The following is a 23,456-nucleotide window of genomic DNA, read 5'->3' as shown; positions in this document are numbered from 1 at the left end:
GACTTACTACAACGTCTGATTGTCATTCTACTAGAAGGGTATGAGCAAGGAAATTCAGAAATATGTTGCAGAATGTGATATTTGTCAAAGAAACAAAAGCGAAAATATTCCAACTCTAAGATTGCTACATCCACTACACATTCCAAATCAGAAGTGGGAGGAATTATTCGGATTTTATTGAAGGACTACCTGCATCTGACGAAAAGGATAAAATATTTGTAGTAGTCGACAGGCTCACTAAATATGCCCACTTTATGACTATTAAAAAGACTGCCACAACCAAACAAATTGCTAATGTGTTTTGTAAAAATATTTACAAACTACATGGGTTTCCTAAGGTCATAGTCAGCGATAGAGATATAAGGTTTAGAAGGAAATTTTGGAACGATTTTTGCCATCAAGCAGGAATATCCCTCAATATGAATTCGACCTATCACCCCCAAACAGATGGGCAAACTGAAATTGTTAATAAATGCTTGGAAACATATCTTTGTTGTTTCGTTACCGATAAACAAAACAGATGGACACAGTGGCTACACCTGGCAAAATGGTGGTATAATACTGCATACCACACGTCAGCTAAGATGACAGTGGGCACCCTTCCAAGCCTTACATGGTTACGAGCCACCCAGGTGGAAGGACTTTGCACTCCTTGATTCTAGGGTACCAACAATTAAAGACCACTTAGGAGAAAATCAAAGGATCATCAACTTACTAAAAGAAAATCTAACCATGGCCCGTAATATAATGAAACAACAAGCCGACCAACACCGTTCTGAAAGAGAGTTTGAGGGAGATTGGGTCTTTGTTAGACTCCAACCTTATAAGCAACTATCACTAAAACAGCAAGGCAAGATTAAATTGTCACCTAAATATTATGGACCGTACCAGATCATCAAAAAGATAAGTAGTGTAGCTTATGGGTTAAAGTTACCGGACAACTGCGGAATCCATAATACCTTTCATGTAACAAGTCTCAAAAAAGTATTAGGGCAAAACCAAACAGCACAAAGAGAAATATCAGAGACCGATGAAGAAGGAAGAATAGCCCTTGAACCTAAAGGTATACTCGCTACCCGAGAAAAGGTTTTACGATCTAAGACCATAAAGGAATACCTCATCAAATGGAGGAGGTTACCAGAGGAAGATCCATCTTGGGAGTCAAAAGGTTTCATGCATCAACACCCAGGCCTACCTATGCTTTGAGGACAAAGCATCTGCAATGTTATGAACTTAAAGTCATAACAATTAAATAAAATATTAAAATACTAAAATATTATTTAAATAAATAAATTATTAATTATAATCAATTAATTAGCAAATAATTAGTTACATGAAAAGACATCAGTCCCCAAGGGACATGTCTCTCTGATTAGGCATGGCCAGTCAACTCCTATTTAAGGAGCACCACCTCAGCCTTGTAAACATCATTCAATTTTTATCAATATATATATCTAAACCTATTACACTCAGAATTGACCTGGTGTTTTATTATCAGTCTACAGTAAATTAGAATTAAATTTCTAACATTGTGCTCGTGGATGGTTCACAAAGGCATCTCAGCTCCTTCAATTGATGACCATCTCCCCAGAGCGCCTTCCTCCATTTAGTTTCTCCCTTGACGAACCAACACATCTCTTACCGACTCGACAAATACTGAATCAGCCCATCAAAGAGGATATCTACATATTAATCATTATACATTCAAGTCATATGGACATCCCCTTAGGTGAGCCTTGGCTCAAGTATTTCCTTCTACCCAAAGCATTTTTTGGAGCTATAGGATGGCCTCATCATCTACCCGCCTTATACTCACAAACATTGTATGCACTAACTCAGGATCCCACCAAGGTAGTTTTGAGTTGGGTCCCATTGATTTCGAGTGGAGACAAATCACCATACACCACAATTTGATAGGGTCTGTCAATTGTGCCACCTATAGGAGCCACAGACCGAGATGTGCCTCATTTTTCGGTGCCCCATATACTATGAGAACGGACAATGATATCATTGCATTTATAGAGAGTCTAGAGTATCCCTCTCTACCTTCTTCTGCTTTCCATACCAGAGAATCCTAGCCCTCTTCAAGGAGACATTTAGACATAAATCTCAGATCCTACATGCCCTGCCTCACTCAAGGAGGATTTGAACGATCACATCATACTTTCATGTTGATCCAGATAATCGGAGTAGATAGTAGCGCAGATAGTATCCCATATAGTAGCGCAGTGAGACCTCGGGTCTCCCCTCAACCCTTCCCTTTGGGAGGCCAATAGGTACCCTCGACACCGTTGCGTAGGTGTTGAATAGCACATCAGTTCACTCACGCCCAGAGTGTTAGAGGTTTCAATACCAGACGGTTCTTGAACAGTGCCCCTGCCCCCCACAACGAGTTCCTCCCCAAACCCAGTAAAGAAGCCAAAGACTCATTCAAAGCTTCTTTCCTTTGGCCTCCGATGTTAGGAGCATGCCTCACTCCTACATCCCCCCGAAGATCATGCAGGGAAACCCTTTGTTGGATCCAGAGGACTCTGACAAGAAGCCAGCGCCATTGTTGCTCCCCTCACCATCAACTATCAGACTCGGGCATTTGGCATCATTGACCTTACAGCCCTCAACTTATTCACTTAGCCTTCTACATGGTCCAGTTACATACATGTTTATGAGGTTGTCCTATTATTGTATCCTTTACTTCAATTTATCTTAGATTTAGCTTTGGCATTTTCTGGGAGTTGCATTTGCACTCCCACATTGTATTGGTATTGGTTGTATCGTTCAGTCTCAATGACCTACTTATGGTCATTTGGTGGACATTAATAATATTATCTTATCTTTACTTATTCTAAAGAGTGGGTGAAGGCCACCTGCTTGATAGTACCTCCAGGCTCTCACAATTTGTGGTTAGGATTTTCTTCACCTGGGGACAGTTTGAGTGATAAAATCATAGCATCATTGCTAGAGATGAACTCCATATACTGGTTATTAGAAGATTTGCTTCAACAATTTGTATTACAGAATAAAATTGATTAATAGTTAACCTTTTAACAATTTGGCCAATAATTCACTGTGTTGGAGTCAATGTAAGTAGTCAAATACACAATGCAACATAAGTATTAGAATATATCTCTATTTAGTAATGCTCAGTCTTTTAGCTGTTTCTATTTTTATTCTTTTAGCAGTTTCTTAGATGAAACTGTTTGTTCTATATTCTACATAGAAACCTGATGTTTCTATTATTGTAAATATCTTTGTATTATCATTGAGCTGTTTGCTCCAGGTTAATCAATTCATTCAATATTCTTTTACATGCGTGTCTCGCACTGTTTTATGGTATCAGAGCACAGGTGTCTTTCGAAATAATTTTTCACTGTTTGAAAAATTTTGTTTCATTTCGAAATTGCTCTTTAGGGATCTGGATTTTTTTTTGTTATCGTGGCCACATTCGAAATTTTTTTTTCTCCAAGGGTTAGCGTCTCCATTTACAAAGAACGCTTGTTCATGGTCTGAGATCTGGAAGCTATTGTGAATCCGGGGGCAGCAGTCTTCTTCTGTCACGATATCTGGTGCATAAAGCTGGAAGCGGTAGCAGAAATCAAAGTTAATACGTTTTTTGTTTGAATATTTTCGCTCACGTGTTCGACAGAACCACGGCACTTTCCAGCGGCTATGGGTATTCGCGTCAACATTTGTTTGAGTATTCTCGCTCTCGTATTCTACAGAACCACACAACGGCATTTTTTTAAGTTCAGATTCTAGTGAAAGTTTTTTTATGTGACGGTGATACATTGAAGAACGACAGAATCCTGTTGAAGAACATTGATACAGTTAAAATTTTTTTTCTCTCGCGTATATTTGCTCACGATTTCAACAAATCGATATACTGCAGAGATCCTCCAGATTTTATGGTATAAAACCCGTGGATATATATGTCAAACCCGTGGATCTATATCTGAAATCCGTGGTTCATTATTTCACGCGTTATACTTCTGATATTTTTCAAACCCGTGTATATTGCAAACGCCGATATATCTCAGTCATTCGCGTGTTATCAAAGCGTATTCACCTGTGGCTTTTATTTATATACACATATAAACGTAGCTGAGAAGTGACGTGAAGCTTTGATAGCTCACGTGGTCCAATTTCAAGCGTATACACCTGTATACACCTGTATATTTCAAGCATATACACCTGTAGCTGAGACGTGACCTGTAGCTGAGACGTGACGTAACGTGAAGCTTGGATAGCTCACGTGGGCCATTGTTTAGATCTTCGTATTTGTTTTGTGGGCCAATTTGATACCTGAGACGTATATATCCGTGGTGTGTGCCGGCAGTGTGTTACCAATCAGCAGAAACGTGAAGCTGAGACAGCACATGTGGGTCCATTTTTTCAATATTTGTATTTGCTGTATTTGTGGTTCACGGGTTTTCCAGATTCACGGCTACAGTGACGGCAAACACATAAAGGTATTTTCAGATCCACGTATTTTCCAGTTTATAGTGACGGGTTTGATTAGAATTTGGATTAAAAAATATTGTGATTATATTTGAAACGGTGGGACCAGAAATAGCATCACAGTTATTTTTTTGAAGTGGGATCAGAACAGCATCGCAGTTTATCATCAGTACAAGTGATCAAACCAGCATCACAGTTATCCTTTGGTCTAGTTTTTTTTATCTGGTGCACTGATATAGATCTGAGAAAAAAATTTTGTATGCAAGTCTATTGTTTTTCAAAACAGAATTTGTTAAGATTTGCTACAGTCATCTTGAAAGAAGATTTTTAAGCAGACAGCACTGTATTCAGTAGTTCATTTCGAAACTGCGCTCAGGGAGTGTTCGTGATCAGCTAGCTTCTTTGCATCCTAATCTCTTGAGTTCTTTCATTCCTTTCTAAGGTCGAGCCCTCTGTAAGCCAGGTAGCCTTCACTGAGTCTTAGCCCCGGCTTTGCTCACTGTGATAAAAGCTTACAGTCGTCTATCTCGATACAGAAATAAACCCTTCTCTGTCTATCTAGTGTTTGTTTGTGTTTCTTACAGTAAATCAGTCTTCTTTGGGAATCTTTTCATACTTATATCAGCATCTGTCAATTTCTGTCTGGATCAGCCTGCATCCTCGTTTGAAATCCCTGCAGGATTTTTTGTATTTTTCCATATCTTGGGAAACGTACAGATGGCTTCGCTAACCAATCTCATGTTGGAAGGCAATCAGGAATATTCCGAGCAGACAGAATCTGTTTTTTATGCCTTTATGGCTAAAAGGTCGTCAGATCATGTACCGTCTTCTGCTTGGTATATTGACTCTGGTGCATCACGCCATTTCTCTCACAGGCGTGACTGGTTTATTGACTTCTCACCTTTCAGTGATTCCGTGGTATTTGGCGGAGGTGAAAAGTACACAGTAGCTGGCAGAGGTACAGTTCAAATTTAGTCTGGTGGGCACACACTCATATTTCTGAATGTATACTATGTTCCTGGTATGGAAATTAATCTGTTGTCTGTCAGCCAGATTATGAGGAATTCTCCTCAGCTTGATGTTGTGTTCAGTGCACACAAGTGCTCTATTATTGACAGGGAGACTAGTATAACAGTTGCTGTTGGCCTAGAGGACCATGGTCTATATAGGATACTTGACACTGGTGACTCTCCAGAAGTGGCTCTAGCAGCACGTGTCTCTCCCATCAGTACTCTTTGGCATCAGCGATATGGGCATCTAAATATGCAGTATCTCTCTCAGCTCTCCCGGGAGGGACTTGTGTCAGGATTACCTGATATTCAGACTCAGCAGTTGGGGGTATGCGGCGCCTGTCAAGCGGGAAAGCAACATCGGTCTTCATTCAAGAATGGAGAATCTTGGCGTGCATCTAAGGTACTCCAGTTACTTCACGCTGATATTTGTGGTCCTATGAATACAGCTTCTATCACTGCTTGCAAATATTTTTTACTTATTGTCGATGATTTCAGTAGAAAGATGTGGGTGTATTTTCTAAAAAATAAATCTGATGCACTTAGTACCTTTTAGAAGTTTAAAACCTTAGTTGAAAAAGAGTCTGGCTGTAACATCATGACTCTTAGGACCGACAATGGGGGGGAATTTTGTTCTTCAGCTTTTGCCAATTTCTGTGATATTCATGACATCAAACATCAGTTAACCGCACCCTACACTCCTCAGCAGAACAGTGTTGTCGAGCGCCGCAACCGCACGGTTGTTGAAATGGCTCGTTCCATGTTACAACACAGGAGTGTTCCAAACAGATTCTGGGCTGAAGCAGTATTTACTGCTGTTTACCTTCTTAACAGATCACCCACTCAGGCTGTTACAGGGAAGACTCCTGAAGAGGTTTGGTCTGGCCGTAAGCCTAAGATCAGTCATCTCAAAGTATTTGGCTCAGTTGCATATGTTTGGATTCCAGCTGCTAAGCGCTCTAAGTTGGATTCCAAAAGCCAGAAACTCATGATGACAGGGTACAGTGATCATCACAAAGCCTATAGGCTGATAGATATAGCCACTGGTCGTCTTAGCTTCAGTCGGGATGTAGTCTTTGATGAGGACAGAGGATTCTTTCAGCAATGTTCTGAGGATTAGCCTCACAGTGTTCTTCTTCCAGTCGGTCCACCTGATGGGAGGGATGATGTAGCATAAGTATTTGATAATACTCTATCTGAGCTTCCTCCAGAAGCCAACCCTCCTCTTGCTGTCCCTATTGCTCTTGAGCCTTCTCCACCTCCTTCTGATATTGGTTCCTCTGCTCCTGATATTGGTTCTTCTTCTCTTCGGCCTAAATGGTGGGCTAAAACCATAGGTGATCTCCGGGATGATGAGCTCCTTGAAGGTAGAACTTCTAGACATAAGAACAGACAACAGTCTACAGTCAATTTTGCTCTTATGGCTAACATACACAGTATTTTTGAGCCTCAAACCTATTCAGAGGCTAAGGGTACATCTGAGTGGGAACAGGCTATGGAAGCCGAATTCCAAAGTCTTCAGAAGAATCATACATGGACACTTTCTGATCTTCCTGCAGAGAAAAAACCCATAGGCTGCAAATGGGTGTATAAAGTGAAATACAAAGCTGATGGAACCATAGATAAGTATAAAGCTCGTCTTGTGGCTCGAGGGTTCTCACAGAAGGAAGGCATTGACTATGAGGAGACTTTTGCTCCTACAGCCAAGATGAGTACCATAAGGCTTGTGCTTGCCCTAGCAGCTCAGTTCAATTGGAAAGTTCATCAGATGGATGTAAAGAGTGCTTTCCTAAATGGTGATCTCCAAGAAGAAGTCTACATGACGCAGCCTCCAGGATTCAAGGTTGCTAGTCAAGAACAGAAAGTGTGTCGGTTAGTTAAAGCAATCTATGGATTGAAACAAGCTCCTCGGGCTTGGTACATGAAAATTGATCAGTAACTGACAGATCAGGGTTTTCAGCGGAGTCCATCTGATGCAAACCTGTATATCAAGCATACTGGTGATGATATCTTGTTTGTAGTTGTCTATGTGGATGATCTTATCATTACTGGCAGCTCTGCACATTTGATCCATGGAATCAAACAAGATCTATGCAGAACTTTTGAGATGACAGACTTGGGACTTCTTCATTACTGTCTGGGGGTTGAAGTGTGGCAGACTGAAAATCAGATCTTTCTTTCTCAGTCCAAGTATGCCAAAAATCTTGTGGAAAGGTTCAGAATGCAGGATTGCAAACCGGCCACGACTCCTATGGAACCAGGGCTCAAACTTTCAGCACAGTCATCCTCTCCTCTTGTGGATGAAACTTTATTCAGGCAATTAGTGGGCAGTCTCATCTATCTTACTGCTACCAGACCTGACATCAGTTTTGCAGTAAGCTACATTTCTCGCTTTATGTCAGCTCCTAAAGCTGATCATTGGATAGCAGCAAAGCGGGTGCTACGATATGTGCGTGGTACTTCTGATTATGGCCTCTTATATACTCGCAGCTCCAATCCTATTCTCAGTGGCTACACTGACTCTGACTGGTCGGTTCGGTTGATGACCGTAAATCTACAGCTGGGTATGTGTTTAGTCTAGGATCTGGTGCTGTTACTTGGACTAGTAAGAAGCAACAGGCAGTGGCTCTCTCCTCAACAGAAGCAGAGTATCGGGGAGCAGTTAAGGCAACCTGTGAGGCAGTTTGGCTTCGTCGTATGCTTGCAGATATGCATGTTTTTCAGACAGGGCCTACTTCTTTGTTTTGTGATAATCAGGGAGTGCTCAAACTTGCCAAGAATCCAGTCTTTCATGAACGAACAAAGCATGTGGAAACTCACTGCCACTACATTCGACAGCTGGTTGAAGACGGCTCAGTTCAGTTGCACTATGTTCCCACAACAGAGCAGCCCGCCGATATTTTCACCAAGCCTCTTGGTCCTGATAAATTTGTAAAATTTCGCGGGTCTATTGGTGTTGTATTAGAATATATCTCTATTTAGTAATGCTCAGTCTTTTCGCTGTTTCTATTTTTATTCTTTTAGCAGTTTCTTAGATGAAACTGTTTGTTCTATATTCTACATAGAAACCTGATGTTTCTATTATTGTAAATATCTTTGTATTATCATTGAGCTGTTTGCTCCAGGTTAATCAATTCATTCAATATTATTTTACATGCGTGTTTCGCACTGTTTTAATAAGAATATATCATTGCATAAAGGAAACTAATAGAAAGCTAGCCAATATGAGCATGGTCATAAGAAAGCCTAACAATAGAAATTTCACATTCTATAAATTTATAAAGCTATATCTATCATTTATTTTGTACTGGTCAGTTAAACATATATGGTGTTCTAAAGCATAAATATCACAAGCATGATCTACTGTAGTACTCATCCAAGAATCTGGCAGCATAGAAGAACATATCCTCAAATACACAAAATTTAGGGCATTTATTGGAAATCCAATACACATTGAATGTTTATCTAGAGGTAGCATATCTTGTTATTTTATCATTTCTGGTCCTAACTGAATTGGAAGTTGTACTTTTTATATACATAATTTGCTCAGCACGCAGTCATACATTCAAGTTCTATGCCAATTTAAGCACCTGCATATACGTTTACCTCCGAAGTTAATTTTCCAGAATGCTCGCACAAGATTCCAGCTAAATCATGTAAAATTCAGGAACCTTGTTCCAAACAAACCTAAATACAAGAAGAGAGAAAGACAAAATACACAGACAGCAACGTAGCAAGCACAAAGTACTCCAGATTTGACAAACCTCTAGTGCAGAAATGGTTGTCTTGGACTTTGCCAAGTCATAAAGGCTTGTCTCTGTCTTGAACTTGAATTCTACTCTGTCAGCAACCATATCAGAATAGGAAACAATCAGTATATGATTCAGTTCCAATCAGTAGGATTTTCCAGTTTATTGACATGCTCATTACAGGGAAACCAAAAGATTTGGCAAGAGCACCCAGGTTTTGTACCATGGTTAGTACAGTATCATGATATCTTTCAGATCATTGAAAAATTCTCACACAGATTATTTTAACAAAGCATGTCCAAAAGGAAATCAGTAGCTCCATATAAATGACTACATTCAGTTAAGTTGATATGTCATTAACAATAAAATAAGATCAATGTCATAGGTGTTTTTGAAAGGGACATAAGGTATGGATGTCACTTCAATAAAGCATGGTAGATATTCTAGAGTCAAACATGAAAAACAAGTCACTGAGATATGACATGAAACCTTGTTCTCCAAGTGCATGGTTCCTGCTGCGAATATCGATGGCACTCATGGTTCAAAAAATGTGATTCTCTTCTTGAAATGAGGACAATATGTAAAATTCAATGTAATAATACAATTAATCAAGTTGATCTCTTACACATACATACTATAAATATGTCAAAGGTACATTGAAACGTTGATAATTATAAGATGGGCAAAAGATGTGCCCTCAAGTTCATATCAATTTGGATATTTAAATGCGCCCTCCAGTGCATACATTGGTTATTTATTCACTTGGTTATTTATGAGATATTTAGCTGTAATATCTCCCACATTTAGTAAAATGTCCATAATCATGCTCATGCATCATACTGAGAACCAGAGGGAATCACTGGACTTTAGGACACATGGAAGGGTTATTCTGTTGAACAATGTTTGAGAACTTAGTGTTGTAACATGGCAGTAAAAAGGTACAAAGCTCTGACACTGTTAATCTCTTGGGGGATTTGGTCGGCAAGGAATGCTAGTCCCTTTGATAATAGATCCAGTCTTTTGATCCAAAGTGCTTCTCAAAGCCTTAGAATTCTAAACAGCTTTAAACAAGAAAAAAAGTAAAAAGCCACCCAGACAGAATTCTGAGGTAGTTGTAGATCAATCTGTACCTTGAATATGTTTTGATGCAGCATCGGAGGGAGATCCACAGATCTGCGGGGAAGGGAGAATTATTTTTATGAGAAATCTCATGTTTTAAAATTTGGAGCAGCGCTGAGATGGTGTTCTAGAAGAGATAAACTCAGCAATTATCAGCAAAGATATATATTTTATTAATAATGAATCAATGGATGGTCTAGTCGGACAACCGACAAGCAACAGTCAGTGGTCCACGGCCACAGAATGAAAGAACACGGAAATGTAGATAGGGAAGGGGGAAGACATCGGTCGGGAAACACGATGGCCAGGAGATGATGTGGGGCACAGCGGAGTCTGGTACTAGCAAGTGCACAGCGACGGATTGACAGCAGTGTGGGTTGGAACAGACGAAATGGAGATGGACGGAAGAATGGGATGTGAGGTTTGGGATGCGGCTGGACTGAGTGGATTGAGTCAGCAGGGAATCAGATGGATGGACAGCGGAGTGATATGGTCTGTGCAGCGTATTGCCGGAGAACCGAACAGGGTCTGATACCAAATGGAATGGTGATTTGTAGTAGCATTGGATGTGCTCTAGCCATGAGATCTCCAAGACCCAGAAATTGTTTGGAGAAATTCCACCCGGTTAGAGAGATATTAAAATAATTAATATTTTTAATGGAGTTCCTAAGCCTAAACTTAGGAAAATTAAAATATTAATGGGTATTAATATAAAACTGGGTGAGAATGTTGTAAATGACATGGATCAAGCCTAATATAATCTTAACCGTTGATTAGAGATAATCTCGGTCGTTGAAGACTCAACAGGAAAAGTATAAGAGAAGGCTTGAGGGTCAGTTGGAGATACACCAAGATTGATCAGTTAGTTCGATTTTCTGGAGCGGGGTTTGCTGAGAAAATTCGAACAAGTGATCTGTTGCAGCGAGAGGCAATGAGTACATAGCGGACAGGCAGAGATAGTGCCAGAGGGACAACGCAGTGATTGAGGAGGCTACGCAGAGGCAGTAGGAGCCATGCAGAGGCAGCTAGAGACCGTGCAAAGGTTGAGGGGCCTGCGTGGATGATGCAAAAGGCCAGAGAGTTGATGGAGAGAGGTAGAACACTGACGCAAAGGGTTCTAGAGCTACGCTGAGACTAGCAGGGCTGATGCAAAGCCTTGGAGAAGCGCCGGAAGGATTTTCATGGGGCAAACTTGTTGAATATCTGTCTCCGAGAAGAGGTATTACTACCATGTAAAAATCTCTGTTGGGTGAGCCAATTTGGCACCCTAGTTGTACTCAAGAAATTTGCATAATAATAAAACCCTCAGCATTGTTGCACCGATTTTCCCGCATTGGGTTTTCCCAGGGATGTTTGTCCAAAAATAACGATGTTCTTTGTGTGTTTGTCTAGTATTTCAGTTGTTGATCTGTATATGAGTTAAGGCTGCATTTGTGTTTATTTTTAGTATTTATATGTATAAATAACTTGTTAATGGAATAAACAAGTAGGTGAAATAAACCAGATAATGCAGTAGGGATTTCTAATGGGTCACATTTAGAAATTTCAACATGGTATCAAAGGATTGCAAATCAAAGGAAGACTGAAGGCACCAGCAATATCAGAAATTTGCAGTAGTAGCAATTGTCCCGAGAGACAGAGTTTCTCCTAAGCAGAAGGCAGCAGAGAACGAGTGACGTAGAGGGCCTGCATCATCATTTCGAGCCAGAGAGAGGGCCAACGCAGAGGCAGAGAGAGGCATGAAGAGCCACGTCATCCTACTCAGCCAAGTAGGCTTGACGCAGTTCCCCAGAGGAGTGATTCAGCCTTTGCCAGGATTGTGAAGAGATGGAAGGCTCAGTTTCTTCAATTGTCAAGGCCTAAGGAGTTGTGGGAAGATTGTAGAGTTGGTGGGGTGTTGTTTATGTCGGAGCAGAACAGTACCTAACAAGACAGAACCAAGCTAGAGGGAGTCACTACCTTGATGGATTTCTAGCCAAGAAATCCAGATCCGAGTTGCAGTTGCAAAGAGGATTGGAGAGGAGCGGATCGACAGATAGCAAGAAGATTTCTAGCAGGGAAATCGTGACTTAGAGGGAGATGTCCAGGAGGGCAGTCGAATCTCAAAGGGAGTCCAAAAGAGGAGCGGAGATGGCAATGAACGGACTAAGGGATCAAGACAGGTTGGACGGGGCTTCCAACTTTGTGATCTAGAAGGCCAGGATCGTGTCTGTTCTGGATAAACATCGCATCAAGGGCTTCGCCTTGAGAACCGTGGCTATTCCAGTAGACCCACCCGATAATGAGAAGTATGAGGATGCAATGGTGAAGGCAAAGTGCATAATCCTTGATGGGGTCAAGGATCATGTCGTACCACATATTGTAGAAAAGAACACGGCAAAGTAAATGTAGGATACTTTGACGACATTGTTTCAGGGCACTTCCGTGCAGCGGAAGATACTATTGGAGAATCCGCTGCAGTTGTATTAGATGCAGAAGGGGGAGCAGATAGATCTATACCTCCTCAAATTGTAGGAGATTCGGGACCAACTTACTTCCCTAGGGGCCACACCAGATCAAGAGTTCATGGTGAGGACCGCCCTAAATGCAGTCTCCGAGGAGTGGGAGACATTTGTCCAAGGCATTTTGAGCAGAGCTATTCTTCCAAGATGGGAAGAGATGTGGGCAGCTCTTCGCCAAGAAGTGATCAAACAGTTGACCAAGGCGGGAAGTAGCAACAAAGGAGGTTGAATAAAGAAAGAGGAGGAGGAGGATGCGCTCTGGCATCTGCAGGACAGTAGGGGAAGAGGAAGAAGATGGATATCTCCAAGGTGAAGTGCTTCCATTGTTGGGAGCTGGGTCATTATGCAACCTAGTGTCCCAGGAAGAAGAATAAGGGAGAGGCTTCTGACTTCAAGGCAACTCCGACTAAGGCAGAGAAAGAATTCGAGACAGATGACGATTGTGCCATGAGTGCTCATGCACTTCTAGAGAAAAGGTGGGGTGACATCGAGCTTTAGTCAAGAGGACTACAGAAGATGTAGGGGCGGGAACCTTGAGGTGCCCAAACTCTTGGATCATATCCAACTGCGGGAGCCCCAAATGACAGTAGCAGGATGATGGATGTCGATAGAAGCAAGACGTGATGGAGCAACAAGGCAGTGCTAGAGTGCAGAGTTTTGTAGCAATGCAGTGGGAGTTGCAACAGTGTGAGAGACACAGAAGTGTTTGCAGCAGTGCGAGAGGCACAGAGGTGTTTGCAGCAACGCAAAGGGAGCAGAGGTAGCTTCAGCATCAGGAGGCTTCCAGACTGACAAGGATGTCAATATTTGGGTAGATCAGTTACTTACTTCTGGGTAACTGAGTTGCAGTGCAGTAGTTAGCAGTGGTAGTGCTATGGGCAGCATGATGCTGCATGTTGAGAGGGAGCTAAAGTACGAATGTAGCAATGGCAGTGGCAGAGCCATGGGTAGTAGTACAGGAGGTAGCAGTGCAGTGAATGTAGGGTAGCAGGCCCAGCATCAGCATAGGTACCGGTGTTAAAGGATCAGTTTGATGTTCAGTGGTAGAGCATTACCAGAGCACATTCCTCGCTAAGAGGGAGTGTTGATTTGTGGTAGCATCGGATGTGCTCTAGCCATGAAAATTGGTGGAGAGGCTAAAGCACATAAGATCTCCAAAACCCAAAAATGATTTGGGGAAATTCCACCTGGTTAGAGAGATATTAAAATAATTAATATTTCTAATGGAGTTCCTAAGTCTAAACTTAGGAAAATTAAAATATTAATGGGTATTAATATAAAACTGGGTGAGAATGTTCTAAATGACATGGATCAAGCAAAATATAATCTTAGTTGTTGATTAGAGACTTAATCTCGGTCATTGAAGACTCAACAGGAAAAGTATAAGAGGAGGCTTGAGAGTCAGTTGGAGATACACCAAGATTGATCAGTGAGTTCGATTTTCTAGAGCGGGGTTCGCTGAGAAAATTTGAACAAGTGATTTGTTGCAGTGAGGGGCAGTGAGTACATAGCAGAGAGGCAGAGATAGTGCCAAAGGGACAACGCAGTGATTGAGGAGGCTACGCAAAATCAGTAGGAGCCACGCAGAGGTAGCTAGAGACTGTGCAGAGGCTAAGGGGCCTACGTGGGTGACGCAGAAGGCTAGAGAGCTGCTGGAGAGAGGCAGAAGGCTGACGCAGAGGGTTCTAGAGCTACGCTGAGACTGGCAGGGTTGACACAGAGCCTTGGAGAAGCGCTGGAAGGATTTTCGTAGGGCAGACTTGCTAAATATCTGTCTCCAAGAAGAGGTATTACTACCGTGTAAAAATCTCTGTTGGGTGAGTCAATTTGGCACCATAGTTGTAATCAAGAATTTTGCATAATAATAAAACCCTCAGAACTGTTGCACCGGTTTTCTCGCATTGGGTTTTTCCAGGGACGATTGTCTAAAAATAACGATGTCCCTTGTGTGTTTGTCTAGTATTTCAGTTGTTGATCTGTATGAGTTAAGGCTGCATTTGTGTTTATTTTCAGTGTTTATATGTATAAATAACTTCTTAATGGAATAAACAAGTAGGTGAAATAAACCAGATAATGTAGTAGGGATTTCTAATGAGTCACATTTAGAAATTTCAACATGGAAGACATAAACTGAACAATTATCAGCAAAGATATATATTTTATTAATAATGAATGAATGGATGGTCTAGTCAGACAGGCTAATGTTTTATCTAAAGATCAATAATTAATTTTTAAGCCACTTAGGGATTTGGCCTTGGAAAATTATAGAGCCTAGGGAGAAGATGACATAGACCCATGGCATTCTGATGACCCATCATATAGACCAATGGTATTGAACCCTTTGGAGTAAAAGGGTGAGTGATACATTTTGGGGTTGAGTGATTGGGAGAGGGAGTTTCTCAAGAGCGTCACGACTTGAATGAAGAGACACAGGAATTTTGCTGAGTGGAGGTCGAAAGGAGCCAAGTGGAGACAGAGGGAGAGGACCGAGTACAGCCAGAAACAAAGTCAAGTTATTTGTTGAAGACAGGCCCATTTAGCAGCCAGCTGAGCCCACGTGTGCAGAAGACATAGAGGCTTGAGGAGGCCAAGTTAAGGGGCAGAAAACAGTGTCATACAGTGCTGGAACAAGGCCATACAGCAGGGCTAACAAGGCCAAATTTCTGAGGCATTTCAGAGGCTGATTTTTTCTTACAGTAGGCTGATCAATGTCCTACAGCACGCTGAGCTACAGATTTTGCTACAGCTGATAAATTTCTATGTAAAATTCTCTGCGGCTCTGACCCTAATTTTCCTGATTTATATAAAAGTGAAGGAGGATTTTCTGGGTCATTTGTCTATTGTTTTATGTCTGATTTATCTTGTTATATCCGCTGCAAATTAATTTTCAGCAGTTAAAATACCAGAGTATTTACTTTACATCAGTTTCAGAAATTTCAATTGGGTAAAATATTTTTGTGGGTTTTTTGTAAATTGCTCAATAAAATAGATCTGATCTGGTATTAAAATATTAACATGGTATCAAAGCGATAGAAACTCTGTGGGAGAGACCAGTGACGTAAGGGTTTCAACAGCATAAATTTTATTTTATTTTTAAGGGTTTTGTGGCCAAGGTCGATCTGGTGGCATGGCATCAGTGAGCTTGACGTATGAAAACAGATTGGAAGGGGCCAGTAACTTGTTTCCATGGAAGAAATACATAACCATTGTCTTGAAGACTAATGGTTTGTGGGAGTTTGCAGATCATGAGGTTCCAATTCCTTCAAATGTTGCCCTAACAGCTGAGAATGAGTTAAAATATGTAAAAGGAGTATCATCTTCAATGGAGTGAAGGATCATGTGATCCCTCACATAACAAGGAAGACTACAGCATCCATTATGTGGACGGCCTTTACCAGTGTATATTAGAGTACAAATGAGAATAGGAAAATGGTGTTGAGAGAGAAGCTAAACAACATCCGTATGAATAGATCAGAGACCATTACCTCATATCTCACCCAGATCCATTAGGCTCATGGTCAGCTATCAGCTATGGGAGAAGTTGTGAGTGATTCAGAGCTAGTGAAGGTAGCTTTGAAGGGTTGCGCTAGGAAACGAACCACCTTTGTGGAGGGAATCCTTGCTAGACAGTAGCTTCCTAATTGGAACCGGTTGTGGGATGACTTCATCCAGAAAGAAATCTGGGAGAGTTCAATACCTGGTGGACAATGTAGGAGGAGCTTGCTCTTGCTAGGAAGACTAAGAAGGGCAAGGGGAAGGCTAGGCGGAGCTAGGGTGGAGGAGGATCTTCACAAGGAAAGAAGGAAAAAGACATGAGCAAAGCCAAGTGCTTTGCTTGCGCTGAGCTCGGGCATTGTGTTGGACAATGTCCAAAAGAGGAAGAAGAGCAAAGAGAATACATCTACGACAGCCACAGCATTGATGGATGAATTGGAAGAGAAGTTCAAGAAGAACTTTGCCTTGGTGTCATGCCTTTCCGGCACCATTATGAGAGGGGAGTGGTTTGTGGACAATGGAGCATCTTGTCACATGACGGGATTTCAAAATATCTTTACAAATATGGCCAAGGATCCTAGAAATCTACATGTGGAGCTTGGTGACAACACCAGGTATGCAGTAGAGGGAATTGGAAGCATACAATTTCAGATGGACTCGGGGAGTATCATGGAGGTAAAGGAAGTGATGTTCGTACAAGGGTTGGGGAAGAATCTCCCTTCAATTTCAGCCATGGAGAACAGAGGACTAGAGGTCAACTTCACAAGAGAAGTAGCTATTATAGGCTGAAAGGGGTTGATCCTAGTGTGAGGCAAGTCATAGGGAATAGGGAGAACAACCTATACATGTTGAGAGGTCAACCAATAAACCCCCTTATACATGACAATGACAGCCAGAGTGAGCTTTAGCACAGGAGGATGAAACACCTACACTACAGGGCTCTTCCTTACGGAGGATGGTTACAAATTTTCCAAAGATCAAGTTGGAGTACGAGGGAGTATGCAAAGTGTGCGCTTGGCAAGGATGAAAAGACAGTGTTTCCTCACAGCGAGATCAGGTCCAAGGGAGTGTTGGACTTGGTGCATTTAGATATATGTGGTCCTATGTCAGTGGAATCAATCACAGGGTCTAGCTACTTTGCGACATTCATAGATAACTATTCCAAGAAGACTTCAATCTACTTCTTGAGGACCAAGCGTGAGGTCCTCAGTCGGCTTCAAGGGTTCAAAACTCTTGGGGAGAACTAGACTAGGAAGAATATTAAGGTACTGAGATCTGATAATGGAGGCAAGTAAACCTCCAATGAATTTCAAGATTTCTGCAAGGAGGCAGAGATCAAGAAGGAACTCATAGTGCCTTACAACCCTCCGCAAAATGGGATTGCATGAAGGAAGGAAGAACAGGAACATAGTGGGAGCAGTGAAGGAAGATCTATGATCAAGACTTGCCTCTGTTTTTGTGGGTGAAAACCTACAATATAGTTGTTTACTTGCAGAAGAGCAGTCCTCATAGGGTATTGGAGGACAAGACTCATGAGGAGATGTTTAAAGGAGAGAGACTAGAGGTGAGTCATATGCGCATCTTCAACAGTCCAATTTATGTCCACATTCCTACAAAGGAGAGGACTAAGCTAGAACCCTCAGCAAAGAAGTGCATTTTTGTGGGCTACAGTGACGTCTCAAAGGCCTAGAGTGTCTACGTTCTATGATAGAGGAATGTCATCGTCAATAGGGATATCAGATTCGAGGAGGGAGGGACCTTAAGGTCTCATGACATAGAGCTTGTTAGTGTTTGTAGCTCATACTACATACATGTTAGATTTTTGTAGCTATGGTCGATCATCATAATTGGCCTTAGCCCTTCAAAATAAAACGAAATGACAAATATGAATTGTGTCTCAAGTCAGCTCCAAATGAAACAAAATTTGAATATTTTTAATTGTGAATTTTTCCTCCAAAAATGTAAGTTTGGATCCTCCAAACGTTCAAGTCGGCCTAACATGAAAAGACACCCATTCTGCCTCCTAAGTAGACTATAAATATGCCATTCATTCTCTTCTTCTTGGCACAAATTTCAGATCATATAAGATATCTTCTAAGGTAGAATTTCGGGCTCATTTGAGGCAGTACAAGAGGATGAATCTGAGGCACACTAATATGAAGCAGAACAAAATTTCAAGATTTCAGGAGGTCGAAATTTCAGGACGCCGAATTTGTCTTTGTTTGACTAGGCTTGACTTGTGTCTGGTCAATGATTAGTTTGACCTTTCTTTTGACTCGGAAACCAGATTGTATCTCTTATTGAAATGGACAAATTCCCTAAGAAAAGGGTGTTGGGTTTTCCCCTTGTTTGGGGTTTTCCCAAGGTAACTTTTGCTTCTCGTGGTTGGCTGACTCTTCTTGATTCTACTATCATTATCGTTTACTATTTAGATTTTCAATGTATAATTACTTAATGATGAGTGTGACACATGAAGAATTAAATAACAGATAAATCATTGGAAGTAATTATCAATCTAGAAAGTCCTGAAAAATCAACATCGTATCAAAACTATGGTATCAAGAACAGCCATCAAAACTGACTGGCAGAAGGTCAAGCCACTTGCTTAAGGAAGACACACTATTGAAGGAAAATATGCCTAGGTTGTATCTTTGTCTACATAATAATTCTGCCCTGTAAGAGCCAATCTCTACTTGTGTTGAAGTTTGGAACAAATTTTGTTCAGGGGGCTCCCATCTAAATTCCATTATGATTGACTAGAGTAAATAAGAACCATGTCTTGGTCAGTGTTCTTCTATGTTTGAAGAAAGAGGGTCGAAGCCCTAGAAGGAGGCCTAAAGACCTCAGGCCAATATTATAACTGAACTGAGACAGTAAGAAGCCTTAAATATTGTTGGAATTTCTAAGTCTAACAATTAGAAATCCTTCATGTACTTTCTAATTTATTTTTGCCTACTTGTTATGTTTGATTAACAAGTTATTTACCATGTAAATACTGAAAATAAATACAAGTACATGCTCAACACATATAGATCATCAACTGAAGGAAAAAAAGGCACCCAAGTGACACCGTTATTTTTGGACTAATGTCCCCTGAAAAACCCAATGCGGGAAAATCGGTGCATCTATCTAAGGGTTTTATTATTAAGCAGTTTCAGAATACAATCTGGGTGCCAAATCGGCTCACCCAACAAAGAATGTTCTTGGTAGTAGTACCTCTCAGTCGGAGACAGATATTCCAACTAAAAACCCCGGATGAACAATCCCACAGCTTTCAGCTCCAATCTGCCCCACGAAATCTCCCAGCATTAGCCTCTAGGGACTGCATCAACCTCTTTGGCCCAGCGTCAGCCCAACTAGCCCTGCGTCAGCCTCTAGAGCCTCTACGTCACCCACGTTGGCTCTCTCTGGCACTGCGCAGCTGCTGGATGCCTCTGTGTGGGTCCTAACTGGCTCTGTGTGGCCTCTAGCTGGCTCTGCATCCCTCTCTCCCGACTTCTGCGTTGATGCACCCAGTGCCCTCTCTGCCTCTCTACTTCTGTATTCACTGTCCCTCAGCTGCAACTCTGATCACTCCTTCGATTTCCTCAACAAGCCCTGCCCCAGAAAATTGAATTCTTGATCAACTCGATGTGTTTTCCAAGTGACCCTCAAGCCTCCTCTTATACTTTTCTCATTGACAATTCAACGGCCGAGATTAAGTCCCTAATCAATGGATAAGATTAACTTTGGCTTGATCCATGACTTTTGGACCCTTCTAACACAATTTTATATTAATTCACATTAATATTTTATTTTCCCTAAGTTTAGACTTAGGGACTCCATTAAAAATATTATTTATTTTAATATCTCCCAAACTGTTTAGAATCTGCCCAAACCATTTCTGGGTATTGGAGATCTCATGCGCTTTAGCCTCTCCACCAATTTTTGTGGCTAGAGCACATCCGATGCTACCACAAATCAACAAATATTAGACCACACGTTCGAACGAAAGGATTGAAAGACCTTAAAAGTTTAAGAACATTTTTTGAAGTTTGTGCTCAGGGCCTGTTACAATAATGCGAGAAGGCCTCAAGGCCTTTCACAAGTGCCGAGAGACCTCAGAAGATTAGAAGTATCTCAAATAGAAATACCTCAGTTAGTAAAACCAACCAAGTTGACTTTTGTGCCTGAGGTCTACTATAGTTTGAAAGAGTTGGATTGATGCTTTAGTTTTAAGTGTTTCAGGCATCACATGCTTAGTTCTCCTTGAAGACTTGTTCTGGCTACAAGGACTATAGAAATATAAATTAACAAGACTCCATCAAGACAAAATGAAGAATGAGATCACTGTACAATATGCTAAAGATCGATCTATATGTTGATTTTTCAAGGATCTTCTAATCTGATAATCACTTCTTGTGATTTCTTACATTAATCTTTCTTGCATTCACATTTATAACAAAGCAATTACACAGAAGATCTCAATAGTAACATTTATGACAGTAGGATCATAAAGGGGCAGCCAAACAAGAGACACAAGAATTTTACCCTAGGAAAACCCACATGGGGGAAAAACCCAACAACCTTTTCCTTAGAGAAATTATTCAGTTCAACAGAGATACATCTAACTCAAATCAAAAATAAATTCAAACTCACTAGTAACATAGCCCTGATCACATCTGGTCAAACTACCCTCCAAACAAGTCAATCTTCTGCCCAAACTATTCAGCCTTCAGCCTTAGAGAATAAGGTTTGCTTTCTCAAGGATTCGGCCTTCTGCTTCAAAGAATCAATCTGCCCATAAATTCGACATGATGCCTTTAGAAAACCTCCCACGTGTATAGAAGATAAGAAGAGCTCTAAATTAGCGGCATAGAATTCGTCTTACTATGGATGAACAGAAGAATAAGTGATCCAAAATTGTTTGCCAATTGATGAGGTCGAATGGGCATATATATAGTGATTGGATGAACCCAAGTGGTGTGTCTATAGGGACAAGTTGACCTGTACTTCTTGGAGGGTTGAATTTACATTTTGGAGCCAAAATAAATTTAAATTTCAAAATTCAATTTCCCTCTTTTGAAGCCGACATGAAGAACATGTCTTCCACATAATTGAAGGGCTAAAACATTAATTATGAAGACAGACCATAGCTACAAAATTCATCACTATAGAGCAAAGTAGTGTAGATAATATCGGCAAAATATCGCCAAATAGCGTAAATATCGTGATATTTTCGGCGAGCCGAAATATCACCAAGAAAATATCGCGAAATTTTCGGCTCCCGAAAATATCGCGATATTTCCGAGATATCGGCGATATATCGGCAAAATATCACGCAATGATAGAAAATATCGCAGGGCGTGTTTTGTCGCGGCTAGAAAAAGGAAAACTTTGTTTTTTTTCTTCATTTTTGTTTCTGATTGTTGGAGAAGGAAGGAGAAGAGTTTTGTGGTGGTTGTCAAGGAAGGTTTGAGGATCAAACAACGATTATCACCACCAACTAAGATTTTTTTGTGGATCAAAGATTGAAGAATAGTGAGACAAACTTCATTGCTTCCATTAACAAGTATGTTCTTAAAAACCCTTATGTTAATGATTTTTTCATAGATTTAGGGTTATGCTTGCTTGCTTCTTCGCCTACCAACATTTTGTTTCTTTGTTTTTTTCCATTTGCTATGATTTTCATGCCCATGAACCAATGCAAGGGTTTTCTCCATATTTGGACAGCAAGCTTCATTTTTTTTTCAACTTTCTCATGCACCCTCTTATTGCCATTTTTCATTCACATTGCAAAATGCAAATAATGTAGTAATTTTTTCTGAATGAGGTGGTTATTACTTATTATTTTTTCATTTTGTGTTGGAGGGTTTAATGCCAATTTTTTATTTTTTTTGTGCCCTAGGTTTGAATTAGTTCACTACAAATGTCAAATATGCCAAAAGCCTTGGACCCATTTTGGTAGTATGGGGAGGTTGTTGGTGGGGCAAATCAGTGATATATATCATGCAACTTGTGTGGGACCAAGATGTCAGGAGGGGTTACATGATTGAAATACCATCTCGCTAGACTCTCTGCATATGATGCAAATGTAATGCCTTTTATGGTTTCTAGTGCAGAGGTTACACAAAAAACTCGTGAAGCAATTGTTGAACAAGACAGAAAGAAAGCTGCTAGGGAGAGGCCAATGGTCTCAGATAGATAGCTGCTAGTTTTATTTGTTTTGCAACTTTTGCTACATATAAGTTTATAACACATGATGATGAAATACTTTTAAAGTTTTATATATGTGAACTTATTTTGTTTGAGTCCTTGATTGGACAATTATCACTATCAGAGATCAACAGGATATGTGATGTTATTTTGTTTGAGTCTTTGATTGGACAATTATCAAGGATAAGCAGGATTTGGTATCGCCTTTGAAGTTTGATATATCATTTCTATTTGACATCATATATATCAGTGCCTTCTTCATATTTATGTGCCAATGTGTTTAGTTCATTTTGTTATTGCTTTATATGTTTAGAAATCTGAAAAAAATGAATATATTATGCATTTTTTATGCTTGCCGATATTTTCGCCGATATTGCCGATAAGATATCTTCTGGACCCTCGCCGATATTTTGCCGATACCGATATTTTCAACACTGGAGCAAAGATAAGTAGCTGCCTATAATATCAGTTTTGCAACAGACCTTGAAGCAGATCGTTCTGCGACCAAGTTCAGTGTTATGGTAATTAAAAAGGGCATTCATTTGTTTGCAGAAAAGAGGAGGCTGAGTTACCTTGTCTGGAAGGACTGAGATCAACCATCTATAGTCAAAAGTTGTTAACAATTCTTTTGTAAAGTAAGTCTTAAAGATTGCTCTCTATGGAAGACCTGAAAGGTATGTCTTGTATAAGTATGATTGCATAATGTTATCCTGCTACTCGTGCACTTTAGAAAGATGTTGTGAGGTCTCCTATACACCCGCTAGTATGATGTAATAGTTTTTGAATTATGGTTCAAAGGCATGATAAGACCTGAAAAGGGGGGATGAACCAAGTGTGTGTTCCATACACCTGTACCGAGAACATTTTGCATTGGATTGAAGTTTTGTTCAGACCTATGTAGGGATATTTCTTTTGGTTACACTATACTACAA

General features: G+C 40.6%; 1 protein-coding gene across 1 annotated transcript in view; it reads right to left on the bottom strand.

Annotated features, from left to right (window-relative positions):
* The window catches only part of CYP71 (cyclophilin71), a 405,299-nt gene that overhangs the window by 201,982 nt on the left and 179,861 nt on the right, over positions 1–23,456 (bottom strand). Inside the window, exon 6 of the mRNA XM_089447133.1 lies at positions 9,230–9,305. Within this exon, the coding sequence (XP_089303259.1) occupies positions 9,230–9,305 (76 nt within the window). The remainder of the gene's footprint in view (positions 1–9,229; positions 9,306–23,456) is intronic.

This window comes from Pinus tabuliformis, chromosome X (genome assembly GCF_031772625.1).
Source record: "Pinus tabuliformis cultivar Carrire ecotype Pingquan chromosome X, CPIR1, whole genome shotgun sequence".
Lineage (NCBI taxonomy): Eukaryota > Viridiplantae > Streptophyta > Pinopsida > Pinales > Pinaceae > Pinus > Pinus tabuliformis.
The sequence above is the reverse complement of the archived record's forward strand: the minus strand, read 5'-3'. Positions and strand labels throughout refer to the sequence as shown.